This window comes from Nilaparvata lugens, chromosome 11 (assembly GCF_014356525.2).
Source record: "Nilaparvata lugens isolate BPH chromosome 11, ASM1435652v1, whole genome shotgun sequence".
NCBI classification, from domain to species: Eukaryota; Metazoa; Arthropoda; class Insecta; order Hemiptera; family Delphacidae; genus Nilaparvata; species Nilaparvata lugens.
This window is the reverse complement of record NC_052514.1, coordinates 28,096,295-28,111,624: the sequence shown is the minus strand read 5'-3', so window position 1 is coordinate 28,111,624 and position 15,330 is coordinate 28,096,295. Positions and strand designations below refer to the sequence as shown.

Here is a 15,330-nt window from a genome sequence, read left to right as displayed (position 1 = left end):
AATTTTTAGGAACCTATAATAAGATATCTCTATTATTACACTATTCATTAAGGCTATATAGCAGCAATGAAATTTTCTATTCCTCAAACGGTACCAATAAGAAACTTATTTCTCACATTTGTAATATTAATTCATGAATGTTTCAATCATTAATTAAAGAAGATCCAGATTGAATGTAAATCCTTTTCCCGCTCCTCTTCATCCTTCATTCATTACTTATCTTTTATACCCTCTATCAGCCTATTAAATGGTAAACCAAAACTTTGCTGGAACTCCTTTATTTATTTTAAGCACACCCCACCCATAAAGCCTGTTTAATTTCATGTTTGGATTGGATGTATTGCTTTTGTATTTTTTTCTTTTTTGTTTGATTAAATAAAATTATTGATGTATTGATTGATTGATCGATTGAAGTGCTGTCAACTACCCCGAAGGCTTCTGCTAGCTAAGAGTAAATTCGATGTGAGCTACTATCCAAAAATTATTTGCCAGCTCGGAAATCGAACCCTGTTCCTCTCATTTGCCTTCAGGGTGGTTGATATTACCATAGAGTAAAGATACCGTTATACACTACTTGTATTTGTGTTATATATGTTGATACTACTCGAGTTATTCGTCTCTGAGATTATAATTTCATCGTTTCATATAATAGCATATTATTTTGTTTCATATTCATTATAGTTGAACAAAATCAATTCATGTATTTTTATTCGTAGAATGTATCAATCCTTTGATGAAAAATTAGTCACTGAACAGCTAGCAAATTCTTAAGAACTAATTAGGAGTTGTTCAGTTAATTTTGGCTCTCACTCTTAATCACAAAATTTATTGTAATTGTGATTATGAAATCAGTCCTTCCGCATCATGAATTTTTCTCAATTCTTGCCAACTACTAGAGAATATCTTAACATTAATTGAGAGAGACCAGTGAACATGATGGAAGGATGGAAATGTCAGTTATGTTTGTTTATTGAAAAACAATGCAACTGAGCCAAGCAGCCTTGGCCGCGGTTCCTGCATATAAATTGAACGCATCCTTCGTGCATGGGAACACATCTCTTGCGGAGGTCTTAGCGGCGTTGTCATGGATATTATTAAGGTATTATCAGGCTGAATTCCACTCAATCAGTTTTATTGCCGTTTCATAGCAGGATGATCAAATCTTCTAGTAGTTAAATGGTTATCGATTAAATTAATCTACTTTTTGAGTGTGTTGTGCAACAGAAAAGCAGTGTTGTCACAGAGCAGGTGACTTTGTGGAAGTGTGTTGTGATTTTCTCCAGTGTATTTGTTTATAAATAATCCATTTCACAAAGTGTATGGTGTAAAATGTGTGTGCTGGTTTCCTGAGTTGAAACCTATTCATGATCATATCATTGATAATTTCCTTTTGTGTTGATTATACATTAATTTATAGTTCTATTAATAATTTTTTTGATAATTTGAAACCATATTTTTTAACACAGTTTTTCCTATTTACTTTATTTCACACGACATGCAGTCATATATTTGAGTGAATAATCAAATTCTTTCACTTACAGTACTGACCGTAGTACTTTCGACCGTCTCGCGATAATTTTCAACATTTTGATTGTTGAAAATTAATGTTTTTCACACTTTTTTCTATGTAATTCACACGACATGCAGTCAAATATTTAAGTAAATAATGAATTATTTTGATTATTTAGAATTTTACTTAGAATTTTTAATATTTGTATTTATTATTTTTCTAATATTTGACTGCATGTTGTGTGAAATACGTAGAAAAAAGTGTGTTAATACATCGCAGCTCGGAATGGATCAAGAAACCATCATCCCTATTTTTGTCTAGAAGAATGTAAGAATTGAGAGATTCCAATAGAGCGTAAATTATTATCCGCGACAAGGATAATGATATAAATATATATTTTGGGAGCATAAAATTCATCATCATTGAACTGAAAATGAAATTCATGGCCACAAATGTCAAAAATTATAAGTTATATTATTTCTTGAAAAGCGCTAAAGAGCCATGGATAAAGGATATACAGCGTAGTCTTCCTATTCGAATAATAAAGTAACATTAAAATGATAGTTCCACCATTAAAAAGGATAAATCACTCTGTAATGGAAACTTAGCAAATCAATTTTAGTATATTTAAGAATATAGTGAAGCAGTCAAATTCGTGTCTAAATATTCTCCAAAAATAGCAATATTGATGTAATTTACAATAAATAATATGGTAACTTGAACGATATATAACTATACAATTGTTGTTTGAAAAGATGTATATTTCTGTTGTGTTTCTATGATATTGGAATTATTATAGAAATATGAAATTAATGAATTGTATAGTATTTTCTCTTGAAAAATCACTCAGCCTTTCTTTAGAATTATTCATTTCTCATTATTCACGCCCAAGCCTATAGCTCATTATGTGGGCATCATCCCTCAGCAAAATAAAATTCATCTTCATGTAATTTAATATGAATGAATTATTAATAATGAGTTCAGTGTGGTTATTATGTAATTGTGTGATAACTATAGCTTGTTCCTTTTTCTTAGATTGTTTTGACACTTTGGTTGCTGTATGAATCATGCAACTGTCAACCTGCCCCTGCCATTCCTCTGCCTTATGGTTTTCAAGAAGTGAGAGCTATAGACACTACTGATGAGGTGAGTGAATCAATATATGATATCAAGATATGAAAATTGAACTATTTTCATCCTATTCCTCTATAAGCACCAACTACATAATTTTTTAAATGATTATTATTAAATAGGCTACCATAATTTATTGAATATCATCTGTAGACATTTTTTTTCATTATATATTAGAAATCACGTTAAGTGACAAAGTTACATAGAGAGAAAGATTATTTCATTCTTTGCTAATTTAATTTTGCAATGATTCAAATGATTGAAAAAATACCTTAGTAACCTTTTTAAAAAAAAAATATTTTTGATACAAAATACAAGAACAACTAGTTCCGGATGACTCAATGATAAGCAATTCATTGAAATGATTTGGGAGAGGAACAACAGGTTCAGCCCAAAACATTTCCTTCCCGAATTTTGTTTCATATCAGTGATCAAATGGTCATTTTTCAGGAAACAGCCCCAAAAGATTTTTTCTCGACGATTCTATATGTATTTTGGGCGCTGAATTCGAAACTGGAATTTGCTGACACGCCAGAGGGCGGCTTCACCCCCAAAACCCCCGAAAAACCCAAAAATTTCTGACATTTTCTATTTTTCCATTTAATCTCGAAAATCATGAGTTTTTTGATAAAAGCATTCTCTACAAAATTGATGATAGTGAAATTTCGAATAAATTGAGTGTTTGCGCAGAACTCTACCATTTTTGGCCTCGGAGCTACGAATTTTCAAAAAAGGAGCATTTTTCTAGGATTTTTCAAAATCATGCAAACCTATCACTTCTACCCTATAGTAAAAGTGAGCTTTTGTTTCTCTAACTTTATTAATTTCAATTGAAACCAGATATTGCCCAATTATTATTATTATTGTTATTTGCCTTGTCCGCAGTTGGTGTGTCACCATTGATGGAATGTATTTTATCCATAAGGAATTCTGACAGTTTAAAGTGAATTTCACTGGATTAGAAAAAACTGTGATTTTTCTTCTTTTCTTCCTCTCATCTTTTCTCATTCGTCATATGGAACTGAATCAAGGAAGCAGCGCTCCTGCAGTAGGCCTATATGACGCGTCAAACTTTCAAGTACATGATAGGACTATTACTATATTATACTCCATCTTCTACACGAATAAAATACAAAACAGACAGATAACACATCAAAACTTGCGTTTTCACCAAAAGATGTCAACAAAACGGTTTTTTCTCATCCTTATACAAGATTGAACGTGAATGGTCAAACACATGCGTTTGCCAAGTTATGATCAATCTCATAGAATTTATAAGCACGGAAAAAACATTTTGTTGACAACTTCATTGTGAACTCAGTTTAATATTATCCGAAACCACCCAAAACAGATGAAATAAAACATAATTATTCATTGTGCATTCACAAATAAATATGGAAATGAAATTTACCATAACGAAATTTTGTCCTGATGGATAAAATATATCTAAACACCGTGTTTTGTATTTCTTTGTCAGGACCACCCCCGCTACGCGTACAACTACGGCGTCCACTCGCCGGACACGGGAGACGTGAAGCAGCAGTCGGAGCAGCGTGACGGCGACCTGGTGCGGGGACAGTATAGCCTGCTGGAGGCGGACGGGTCGCTGAGGGTGGTGGACTATGTGGCAGGGGGCAGCAGTGGCTTCACTGCCGTTGTCAAGAGGATTGGGCCAGGAGGTGGCAGACCGGGAGGCGGCAGACCTGTCAAGCCTCCGCCTCCGGTGACGCCGACTAAGTTCGTCGAGCCGGGATTCGGTGAGTTAATAAGGCTAAGCTGCAAGGAATAGTGATGAGGTCATCTGACATGTCTTTGAGAAAGTATAAAATCTTGAATTGAATTACTATCGGTAGTGTTTTTTATGATGTCTGGGGAATATTTAAACTAAATAAATGCTCTGGTTGGAGCAAAATGTTGGCAAGTTGAAGCGCAGTAGGAATTAACACGACTATAGAATCTTGGAAATATTCATGTGAGGATTCTCAATAATATCTCAAGATTTTTGAAAGTGCTTTAATCGACCAAATTACTTTATTGTTATTTCCATCAGAATTCAGACAACAAGTGGAAAAAAATTTCATAGACAGAAAAGTATGACAAGTATAGTAAATGAGAAATTTTCAAATTATTAGGAAAATCCAGATTGATTTGCAAATGAATTGTCTGTCATATTTTTTCTATAGATTTCTTACATATATCAATAATAGATTTCTTATTATTCAGGTTATACAAGTATAATATACACCCACCACCCAATATTGTCTCTGTACCTTCTGGTTTTTCAAAAGCAGAGTGGAATTTCCAATTTACAAACAGAATGAGTAGACTGTATAGCACAGTAAGTTTTACAAATTACGTTGAATAATTTATTAGCCTACAAAGAATTAACACAATTCAAGATTTTAGACAACTATAGAAAGGCCTAATAATCAACATACAAAAAAATGAATATGATAGGTGATTCTTTGTAATTAATATATTTCAAGTAGTCCTTTCAAAATACTTGAATACAACATGGAATGAGGCTTAGCTATGGGATCACCATTATCAGGATACCTTGCTAACATATATATGAACAATTTGGAGAAGTCTAAAATTATGAATGATAATAATAATCCTTTGAGAGAAAATATCATTTATTGGTATAGATATGTTGATGATATAATATGCTTATACAATAATAATAATAATGAAACACATGAAGATTTAGAAAAATATTTAAACTCAATTTCACCTTCTATAAAATTTACTATGGAAGTTCAAAAAGAGAAAATAAATTTTTTAGACTTGGAAATAAGTAAGAGAAATGAGAAACATAATTTTAATATCTTCAGGAAACCCACGCATACAAATACTCTTATTCCAAAAGACTCTAACCATCCATGGCAGCAAAAAACAGCAGCATTCAGATCAATGATTTATAGATTGATGAATATTCCTATGTCAAAAGAAAATTATGGAACATTTTGCAGTAACAAATGGATATGATACCATAATTTATTGATAAGATGATATATAAGCAAAAATATAAACAAATTAATCCACAAAATAATAGAAATTCAGAAAATAAGGAATATATTTGTGTTCCATACAACACTATTCTCAATAAGGCAATTAGGAAGACATTTGCAAAACAATTTTATTTAGGATACAAAACAACAAATAATGTTTTTAATTTAATAAAGAAGATTTCTAATAAAAAATACAACAAGAACAATTTAAAAAATCAGGCGTTTATAAACTGGAATGTAGTAATTGTGAAAAATTTTACATTGGTCAAACACGTAGATGTTTTCAAAAAAGGTTCAATGAACATATTCAGGCTTTAAATTCAAAAAATACTACTCAAAAATCAGCGTTTGCTGAACATTTAATTGAGAGTAATCATAATTATATCAATATAAATTCTAATATGAAAATATAAGCATTGGTAGTGAAAGTAATAAATTGAATGTAAAAGAAGAATTTTATATCTATAAAACTGCAAAATTGAATAGGAATAATTTAATAAATATAATCCAATTTGACTTAAATAATCCTATTTTTGATAAAATTAAAAATGAATGAATAAATTAAAATTTTAAAATATAAATTTAAATTTAAATTTAATAACTTTTACCATAAATAATTAGTCATATGAATTTAAACATATGTCAGTTTTATATCAATTAGTAAACAGTTATTGAATTTTATTTATTTATTTTAGAACCTGAAGATGGTTTTAGAACCGAAACTAGTTGTTCAACTATTTTAAGTTTTTTAATAAATAAAGGAAGCTACAAGTTTTATTTTGTTTTATTAACATGGAATGAGTATCTTATATCAAGTCAATCTATTTATGAAGGTCATATTTTATGCGACCTTCATGAATATAGATTGAATTGTGAATTTTCCCTCTCCAATCATTATGAATGATGCATTCAAAAAAATATACAAGGATTCTTTTTTCAATTCATCTTTTTTAGTAGCATATATTTATTGGTTTGGATCGATTTGTAGCATACACTTTATCATTGATGGAAGAAACAATTCAAGCCAATAAAAGCCCCCAACTATATGATCGTCTCAGACGCTCTGAATTATTTTAGCTGGTTAGCTGAATGCATTGTCATTAAGGGGTCAACTATAAATAATATGAGCAAAAAAGATGCTCATCCTCATAAGAGGATGCATTTTCTGGAAATTCAGTGCAAAAAACGCTCGTATATTAGGGGCTTTTATAAGTGATCAATTATTTTCAAAGAAACTCAATGACATAATTTTTCTCCAATAGGAGGTGATCCAGGGATTCTTACTTTGAGAAATTTGGCTGGATATGACAATGGATACGCTATATTGAGGGTTCCATCACCATCTCCAGTCAGACCTTACCGACAGTCACAACAGCTTATAGCGTCACAATCACTGGTAGCGTCACAACCGCTTATAGCGTCACAACTGGCGTCACAACCGCTGGTAGCATCACAACTGGCGTCACAACCGCTGGTAGCATCACAACTGGCGTCACAACCGCTGGTAGCATCACAACTGGCGTCACAACCGCTGGTAGCATCACAACTGGCGTCACAACCGCTGGTAGCATCACAACTGGCGTCACAACCGCTGGTAGCATCACAACCGCTGGTAGCATCACAACTGGCGTCACAACCGCTGGTAGCATCAGGCGTCATTCCTCCTCAGTATTATTCACGTCAGAGACAATCAGCTCCCTCCAATTTTTATAATTTTCAATCGCCCTATGAATATTTGACTTTGGGACATCGGAATTTGATAGCAGACTATCAACAACAATTTCAACCCACACAATATTACTTTCAATGAAATTGGTCTCTGGAATATTATTGTCGGGGTAAGATGAATCTGGTATCTGTTTCATGGAAATTATGAACTAAAAATTCACATGCTTCAGGATAAATAACAATAAAATTATCCATAATACATTATCGAACATACACAACACTTATGAGCAGTTTTAATTATAACTGTTTTCAATCGTCAGGGAATAGGTATAGGCCTATATTTTGGTACTTGAGAGTCCAATGATGCAGCCTAACAGACCAATGAACAAACAATGCTCAAAAGACTTTGAATATTTGAATTACAAATAATTTGAATTTTACTGTGCTTAGTTGATATTAGTATTGTCAATGTCAAAGTGATGAATTGCATTCAGTGCAGTATAATCTGTGTGTCGATTATGAAGGTATTTTTCTTGCAAATCACATTAATTTCACCCAATTGCTCTATTACTTTTACGATGTCAATATTATATTTATTCCAAGGTATTGATATTTTTATTTCAAAATCGTCTCTTGATCACTTTTTTGAAATCACAATTGTCCACTTTTTTCTCTCTCAAATGAATTGATCTGACGTTTTCCACTGGAACATACAAATTTATTTTATTTAAATTCTCTTATTCTTTTTCACATAGCTTCCTTCTTCAAACAGCACGATGGAAAAGCTTAATATCTTATTTTCTTATTTTTTCTTTGCATTGAACGATTTTTTATGGATAAAGAATTTTATAAATACACACACACCAAAAGTTATAGAATATTTTAGTAGGTGAATCCTACTCTAAAAATCAAACTTTCTTAAAAATAAAGTTAATCTATTATTATCATGACTTGTCTCAAAAAATTAAAATAGTCAAAAATACAATAAATAATCAACTAATAATACTTTGCGGAGAGATTAAGTGAATGGGTTTATAAAATGTGAAAATGAAAAGTAAGTTTATTTTTTTTGTAGAAAAATAAAAATTTTATTTCCGTATAGCATTATCTACTAATTCATCAATTATAATAACAAAATCAACACATCAAAATATTAAGCTCTTAAACAATGTTCTTGGAAGTCAAGATTATTAATCAGAACAGCTCTCTGAATTTCAAAATCATATTGATTGTTAAACCTTATTTTCTTGTCTAGTCAGTACTGTGTGTTTTAGCAGGTGAAAATCAACAGAAACATTATATTGGTAACACAGTGACACATACATATACGTACGATGAGATAAAATGAAATTTTGAGATCTTTTATTCTCCTTTCATCATTGAAGGGTATTTCCTTCCTAATTTACCTAGTATACAAGACATAGATGATTTTCAAAGCAAAATAAGTGAGCTGAATCTCCATTTTTCAGCAGATTACTTGGCAAATAAACATTTGCGAATTCAAATTAGTCTCCAACCACGGTTCTAGTAGAAAATATTACGACACTTGGAACCCATGAAATTATGTAGCCAAGTATTCTGTTTCTTTCTTTCATGCATAAACCGACATAAACGTTGGAGAGGGTTCCAATAAAAGTTCCTTAACACCACTGTTCCTAGATGATCCAGATTCAGTAATTGAGATCAGCATCCGCCTTGCTGCAATGCTCATGACACAATTAGAGAAGGTTCCAGTAAAAGTTCCATAAAATCACAGTTTCTAGATGATTCGCATTCAGTAGTTGAGATCCGCATCGGCTCCCTTGCTGCTGTCATGCTCATGACCCTTGTCACCATAGACATGCCAGTGATGACCTTTTCCCTTCTTGACGACCGCGTTGAATCCGTTGTGCTTGTCAGCTGTGTACTCGACGTGTCGCACCGAGCCGTCAGCCTCCTTCACGGCGTAGCCTCCATGCACTTTGTCGCCGTCCCTCTGCTCCCATTGGCTCTTCACGTCACCTGAGTGAGGGTCGTGCACTGAGTAGTCGAATTTGTACTGCGCTTTCGCCTGCAAGATGCGGGAAAAATGAATACAAATAAATTGAAATTGTGAGTTGTAATTTGTAGATTGGTCTCTCGCCTGCGAAATGAGACGAATCATAAATAGTCATATTTGAGTAGAGAGTTGGAATCTGTGATGGGATTTTGCCTGCAAAATGAGGTGAATCATAAATAGATGGAAATAAAGTCATATTTAAGTGGAGAGTTGGAATTTGTAATGAGCTTCCGCCTGCAAAATGCGGAATCAATAAAGTCATATTTGAGTGGAGATTTGGAATTTGTATTGGGCTTTTGCTTGCAAAATGCAGGATCAATATAATATAAAGTAATTTTAGTGGAGAGTTGGAATTTGTATTGGGCCTGCAAAATTCAGATCAATGAATAAAAAAATAAAGTCATTTAAGTGGAGAGTTGGAATTAGTAATGGACTTTTGCCTGCAAAATGCAGGATCAAAAGATGAAAATAAAGTAATTTTAGTGGAGAATTAGAATTTGTATGGGACTATCACTTGGAAAATGCTTATTGAGTGAATAGAAATAAAATTATTTGAGTGGAGAGTCGGAATTTGTTTTGGACTATCACCTGGAAAATGCTTATTGAGTGACTGAAAATAAAGTCATTTGAGTGGAGAGTTGAAACTTGTATTGGAGTCTGGAGTTTGTATTCGGCTGCTAACTACGGCTACAATAGATGCAAATAGAATCATTTGAGTGGAGAGTTGTATTTTATTTACCAGCTATCAATGAAAATAATATCAATTCGCGTGCAGACGAGGAAAATGAAGCATCTAAATTTTAAAATGTACTTTGTGAAAATTTTGTGAATTTGAAGAACTACAAGACTTAGGTAACCTATTTCGGACTATGTGCTATCTAAATTCGGGAGAGGAATAGCACAAGGTTACCTTATTTTTCCTCTACCTATCATTTTGATAATGTAATAATCATTGTATAAATGAATTAAGAATGAATGAATGAATATAATAAATTGAACATCCATTTGAATAGAGAGAAAACTATTTTTCAAGCTATCCTGTTAATAAAACATAACTTGTAGGTAAGCTGAAGGAACTTTGTTATTTTTAAGAAGAAAGTTGCTGAACTATGTTGTAATAATTGAAGAGTCTTGAAATGTTGTCAAAAATCCAAAATATTAATGTTGTCAAAAGCTAAAATATTAATTTTTATTTAAATAAAGTTGATTTTTGACAACATTTTTAAGTCTCTTCAATTATTATGGAAAAGCTCTACAACATCAACATTCACGCTACAAACTATGTTGTGTAATATTAATATACGATATTATAATAGTAATTCCTGTCCAATCCTATTCCAATCCAAACTATGTTGTGTAATATTAATATACGATATTATAATAGTAATTCCTGTCCAATCCCATTCATTCATACACTCATCCACGGTAAGCATTATATACTTGAAGAAGAATAGTACTTTGCTCAAATTTGCTTCTTTCCCAATACAGACAATAACTATTATTATTGGTTTACTATAGAGCACTTACATGGTAATCCACGTCATGTCCATGACCTCCATATCCTACATGTCCAAGATTGCCATGGCCACCAAATCCATGTCCATGACCACCAAATCCATGTCCATGACCACCAAATCCTTGTCCATGACCACCGAAGGTGCTATGTCCACCGAAGCTGCCATGTCCACCGAAGCTGCCATGTCCACTATGACCTAGGCCACTGAAACCGCCATGTCCATATCCTACAGCTCCATGCCCATGCCCATGATCCAAACTCTGCTGTGTAGTGGTAGGTGCCAAGTATGCCACAAGCACAATCAGGCTGATCATCTAAATAACAGCAATGTCACGAATCAGTTACAGAAGAAAAATCAATCTTAGGTCTTGGGGTCTCTCCATACTTACTCTCTGACTGTAGGTACATCTATAAACCATGTCACTCTTGTTTACTCAAACAAGAATCTTCCGTACCGTACCCAATTGAAAAAGAAGATTAATTTTTATATTAATTTTGTAATTATAACATAAATTATCGTTACATGTTTTTCAGTGCCGTAGTATTTTTGAAAATTGTGATGATACTCTTTACGTTACGCTAAAATACGTCCTATCTCCCAATGTTAAATCAGAGACAAACGAATTATAACTCATAGTACCGTAGTATTCGTTTCTCTATGGAAAAATCCAAGCTAGGAAACTGTACCGTTCTCATTCGTAGCTTGGATGCAATATTGGGAGATAGGGAGTAATTCATCGTAGCGAGTGTGAAGAGACCCTTAGTAAATCCTCTCATAAGATGAAAACGATGAATGTGGAAAAAAATTATCTCTCATGGAATATTTTTAGATTTAAAATAAATAGTATTTATTTATAATAAGCAGTATTTGATTAAGCTAACATGTCACAGTGCGCTCATTCTCATCACAATTTTCAAAAATACTACGCCACTGAAAAACATGTAACGATAATTTATGTTATAATTACAAAATTAATATAAAAATTAATCTTCTTTTTCAATTGGGTACGGAAGATTCTTGTTTGAGTAAACAAGAGTGACATGGTTTAAAGATGTACCTACAGTCAGAGTACAGAACCAATGTAATAAATTACATTCTATCCTCACTGCCCACAGTAGCAGTTGATAGGCTTACAAAACTTACAATATGAAGTCATTTATGTCTGTTAATAAATTGATATTATTACAAAGAATGCAAATTACATGAACATGTTTGTAATATATTTTTTTATAACCTGATTAAGTGGCAATTTCCGAAAATTATAAAAAAATGAAAATCAACTTATATTCATTCAAAAATAATTGACCGAGCGAAGTGAGGTCTAAGATTCAAGTCGACGTTTTGGCATTTCTCTTAATGTTTGAATGTTTGAATGTTTGAATGTTTGAATGTTTGAATGTGTGAATGTTTGAATGTTTGAATGTTTGAATGTTTGAATGTTTGAATGTTTGAGTGTTTGAATGTTTGAATGTTTGAATGTTTGAATGTTTGAATGTTTGAATGTTTGAATGTTTGAATGTTTGAATGTTTTTATGTTTTTATGTTGCGCATTTACGGCGAAACGCGGTAATAGATTTTCATGAAATTTGACAGGTATGTTCCTTTTTAAATTGCGCGTCGACGTATATACAAGGTTTTTGGAAATTTTCCATTTCAAGGATAATATAAAAGGAAAAAGGAGCCTCCTTCATACGCCAATATTACCGTAAAAATCAGACTATAGAATTATTCATCATAAATCAGCTGTCTAGTGGACTATAATACTACCCGTTCAAAAACATCGAACATCTTGAAAATTTATCTTTTCATCAACGTTAGTAGACAGTTGACTATAATACTACCCGTTCAAAAACATCGAACATCTTGAAAATTGTATCTTTCCATAAACGTTGTAGACAGTTGCAGCCAGACCTGATAACAGCGCTCACACTCACATTCCGGGACGACACGTCACGGTACGATAGGACAGAAAGCTATATTTATTTAGGATTTTTTCTAGACATTTTAAATTAATAAATTATTTATTAATTTTTGAGAAAACATAACAACAGGTCAATGTAACTTACTGAGCGCGAGGTCTACTGTTCACAGAACTACTATTTTAAAATGCTTGTTTGGTTTTTTCATTTAATTTATTTATCTATTTCTGTAGCTATCATTTTCACAAAAAAGCACAGTTCGGGAGTTGAAAACTAAGGATACACCTTGTACTATTTCTCCACCAAATTTCGACAAAACCAATAATGTCCAAATTAGAGTTATGATTTCACCTCTTTGAAACTCAGTCTATTACCACTTGGAAAGAACAAAAACAAAAAACTTCAAATTTTGACGAATCATCATCAATTAAAAAATGTTTGAGCAATTTCACATTTGGAGCCAGAAAAATACAATTCACACAGAGAACTCACTAAACTTACTAATTACTCCAGAATAGACTATTTTTGCGAGGTTGAGTTATTTGGGAGGAGATATAGTGACATGGAGAGGGGTGCGTCATTGGGCTTGATGAGGTGGGCAGTGGGCAGCCCTGTTATTTCAACTTTCACAAATTCACAATGATACGGATTCAACTTGAAAATACTTCAATTCAATCGCAATAATATACGCCTATATTAACTCATGATATGATTAAATAAAATAATATACTCTTCAATGTTTCTTTCCATTACGAACTATTTTTTAATGATCACTTGAAAATGATCACTTAATTTATGACATGGTAGTCTGATTTTCATGATTGAAAGCTATTAGCTTCATGGATTCTGCTCGTCTTGCTGAATAATAGTGTTGAAAAGGGTTGAAAAGGGGTCCAGTATCCGAAGGCGCTACACAAACGTGAGTAGAAGCTAATTCTATTATATTGAGCGAGCAATTTCTGTATTTATATATCTGGTTATTTTTATATCTGGTTATTTTTATATCTGGCTATTTTTATATCTGGTTATTTTTGTTTTACGGATTTCGAAAACGGCTCTAACGATTTTCACGAAATTTTGAACATAGTAGGTTTATGATATAAAGATTCGATTGCACTAGGTCTCATTCTTTGGAAAACTCGCTGAACGACATTAAAAGGATAATTCATCCTTGGAAAACAGATGATAATTTCGTCTTTTCTCGATAACAGAAGATGCGTGTCCCTGTGTGGGAGAGAGACAGAATTATTTCCAGCTGTGTAATCATAATCAATCAGCGAGAAATTTTATCTAGCTAGACAATTTAATTGATTTGATTAACATAATCTGATTTGTTGACACGACATGATAATCCTCCTAAACTAGAGTATATCATAATTTTCAAAGTTGATCATTATTTGACAATTTCAAGTGATTGGTGAGTGTTATTATGCTATTCAATTTAGTTTGTATATAATCTAAATTATACATTTTTTGTTTTCAAATGTTTGAACAGAAAATTGAACCTGAATTCATGTGTATGGAACATAGCCTACTTTCTGGACTATTTATAGTGTATAAATCAAAATACGGAAAAAAACAGTTTTGGGCTGTGCCTGTTAGTACTTCCCCAAACATTTTAAAGAATTGTGTTCATTTATCAAAAGTCAATAAATAAATAACGAGCGAAGCTCGGTGCCCCGATATTAGTTTTTAATCATAGAATTCAGACTGCTTCGTCGTACTTTGAGCATTTCAAATAATATAATTTTTTACAGATGTTCAATATTGATATTTTGGAAAAAAATGGAAAATGTCTCTTACCTGTATATAATCCATTTTAGTATTAGTTGTGCTACTGAGCAAATCCAACTTGAAACTGCGAATATACACTCCGATAGCAACGAATTTATACTAAAATACATTCCATTTTCTTCATTCACTGTTTTCATTGTAGTAGGTCTACGACATTGATCAAATCCTTCCATTCATACTCCAGTCTACACTATTCTCCAATATGCAATGCAATTTCATCGATATGCATTTGATAGTTTATTCAAAGAAGGTCTTGTATCGCATAAATCGGAACAAAACGGATAGAATGAAATTTGACAGGAAACTGTTATCCTTTATCCTTTGTTCTCTTCTTACTTTTACATTTTTTCAATATTAACAAGTATTGGTATGCATGACGACTTATGCTTTGGAGCACATTCTTATTTTGTCCTTGACTTAGTAGGCCTACTTTTTCTTATTATTTAATAGTACAGTAGATGGAGAGAAAGGATGTATTGATAATAGGACGTTGGTCTTGATCATGAATAGACTACTAGCAGGTTAGTGAATATTTCAGGACTGAATAGTGAATGACAAAAAATGCCATAGGCTGAACTATATTGAGACTATGAATGAAAAATCAATGAGTTACTCACTCATTAACTGTTGATTCTGGATAAGAACTGATTATTTTATTCAATTATCTTCTATGTGAATATTGATATTTTGAGAATGGGCTTTATGGAAAATATAATTTATTTAGATTCCATTTTCCTCTCAT

At 32.3% G+C, this 15,330-nt stretch overlaps 2 protein-coding genes across 2 annotated transcripts; one reads left to right on the top strand and one right to left on the bottom strand.

Moving 5' to 3' along the window:
• Positions 1 to 970: 970 nt before the first annotated feature.
• On the top strand, positions 971 to 8,050 carry LOC111056380 (cuticle protein-like). Its single transcript, XM_022343743.2, has 4 exons — positions 971 to 1,099; positions 2,546 to 2,656; positions 4,119 to 4,398; positions 6,915 to 8,050. Exons 1-4 carry the CDS (start codon positions 1,085 to 1,087, stop codon positions 7,460 to 7,462), a joined length of 954 nt encoding a protein of 317 aa, XP_022199435.2. The 5' UTR covers positions 971 to 1,084; the 3' UTR covers positions 7,463 to 8,050.
• A 329-nt stretch (positions 8,051 to 8,379) lies between these two features.
• Positions 8,380 to 14,651, bottom strand: LOC111056384 (adult-specific cuticular protein ACP-20-like). The gene is made up of 3 exons (XM_022343747.2): positions 14,598 to 14,651; positions 10,886 to 11,188; positions 8,380 to 9,370 (listed from the first exon to the last, which is right to left on the bottom strand). The coding sequence occupies exons 1-3, from the start codon at positions 14,610 to 14,612 to the stop codon at positions 9,095 to 9,097; spliced, it is 594 nt and encodes a 197-aa protein (XP_022199439.2). The 5' UTR covers positions 14,613 to 14,651; the 3' UTR covers positions 8,380 to 9,094.
• Between the last annotated feature and the right edge of the window lie 679 nt (positions 14,652 to 15,330).